Source organism: Arachis ipaensis, chromosome B03, assembly GCF_000816755.2.
Source record: "Arachis ipaensis cultivar K30076 chromosome B03, Araip1.1, whole genome shotgun sequence".
NCBI lineage: Eukaryota > Viridiplantae > Streptophyta > Magnoliopsida > Fabales > Fabaceae > Arachis > Arachis ipaensis.
Window position 1 is genome coordinate 122,391,454 of NC_029787.2, and position 1,748 is coordinate 122,393,201.

The 1,748-nt window shown below is 40.3% G+C and overlaps 1 protein-coding gene across 1 annotated transcript in view; it reads right to left on the reverse strand.

Moving 5' to 3' along the window:
* The window catches only part of LOC107633754 (protease Do-like 7), a 14,975-nt gene extending 13,403 nt beyond the window's left edge, over positions 1-1,572 (reverse strand). The window contains exons 1-2 of the mRNA XM_021117427.1: positions 840-1,572; positions 667-737 (exon numbers count right to left, since the gene is read on the reverse strand). Of these exons, the coding sequence (XP_020973086.1) occupies positions 667-737; positions 840-1,143 (375 nt within the window). The 5' untranslated portion in view covers positions 1,144-1,572. The remainder of the gene's footprint in view (positions 1-666; positions 738-839) is intronic.

A 1,748-nucleotide genomic window follows, 5' to 3' on the forward strand; every position in this document is an offset into this window, starting at 1 on the left:
CAATGATAAACCAATCAAATAAATGAAAATAAATTAAATAACAAGTATCTGTGAACAACATACTTAGTTATTATAGTATTTAAACATATGTAAGAAGTCCTGTGCAAGAAGGTTAAAGACATGAATCTTATTTCTTAGCACAAAAGATCTTAAGCTCTTGGAAAGAAATAAGAAAAATGTAACGACAAAACACAACAAAATAGGAATACTAAAGGTGGTTGAGATTATGCATAAAACAATCATCATTTGTACAACAATGTTATACTGATCTTCAATCTGACCATAGGTAATAACCATAGTACCACACAAACAATCTTTTATTATAACTGCTTGTTTCTTAAAAGAAACAGTATGAATAACAATTATTTGCCATGTTTCACATGTCAGTACCAGTTATCACAAAATTTTCCTGCATCCCTCCCAAGTCATGCGAGCATTTGTGCAAATTCAACTAGGTAATTACGGGAAGCAGAATACATTGCAGAAATGACCATTACCCCAATCAACAACGAAAAAGGGATTCTCCTGAGTTACCACCATTACCAATTAACTATGGCAGCACAATGAACTGTCCAAGTCGAAGCTCCGAAATCATCAATTTAACGACAGAAACAAAACCACCAAAAAAAGGAGGGGGAGAGGGAGGACAAAAAAAGGTTCACTCACTGGATCTCTGTATATTGGATGCACTGGAACTTCTTCGCGGTTCAAAAACATGGCCTCTGCAACTACAGGACCTAGACATAACAAATAAAAGAATGTATATGACGAAGATATTAACACCAAATAGGTAGCGAAAAATAGAAGAAACTCCGATCATTGATCGTATAGTGTGGTACCGGGCTTGACAACGTGGCGATTGGTGAGGATGATGCCGCGGCGCTTGTCGACGATGAAGCCGGTGGCGTAGCTGGCACCGGCAGACTCAGTGTCGAACGAGCGGCATGCGGTTGTGCGGAGGACGACGACAGCGGGGACGACCTTGCTGAGTGCTCTCCGCCAATCCTCAGCGGTAGCGACGTTCTCCTGCAACGGGGGCGGATCGATCTCCATGCAGAGCTCATCGGCCTTGACGGCGGCGCCACCAGCAGCATCGGAGTCCAATTCATCGGATCCCAACCTCTCGTCGACTTGATCTCCCATTCTCGTGCTAGCTAGGGTTCAGGAGTGAATGAAGGAAGCTTAAAAGCTTTTGAGAGTGGTAACAAACCAGTGAGTTCACGCCAACGAGTCGAGTGAGTTAGTGAGTGAGTGAGTGAGGTAACAGCTACGCCTGCCAGACAGAGTACAGACTACAGACACAGCTTCAACAGCGAGTTTGGGTTTCAACTTTCAACTCGCTGCCGTGTAATTGTGTAAACGTGACTCACTGACTCACCAACCAGGCCCCTCTTTTTTCCGAACTCCAATTGCAGCTGCTATCATCACACTATTATTGTAGTTCCAATAATCAATAATCAAATCAAATAATGAATCAGTCGTCCTCTCAGAAATTTTCTTTATTGTTTCATTATTTCGCTCATGTTGTTAAGTACTTTCCTTTGCACTACTCACTATTTTCCTTTTTTTTGACAGCGGACACCGCAGCTCAATTTTTATTATTTGTCACTTGGGAAATGTTAAGTTGTTACTTGTTACACACATGGAAAAAAAAAATTTAGAAGTTAGAAGTTTAGAACACACAATTTTATATTCACATAAAATATAGAAAACTTAACTACTTTTTGGTGATTTTTTTTTTTTTTACA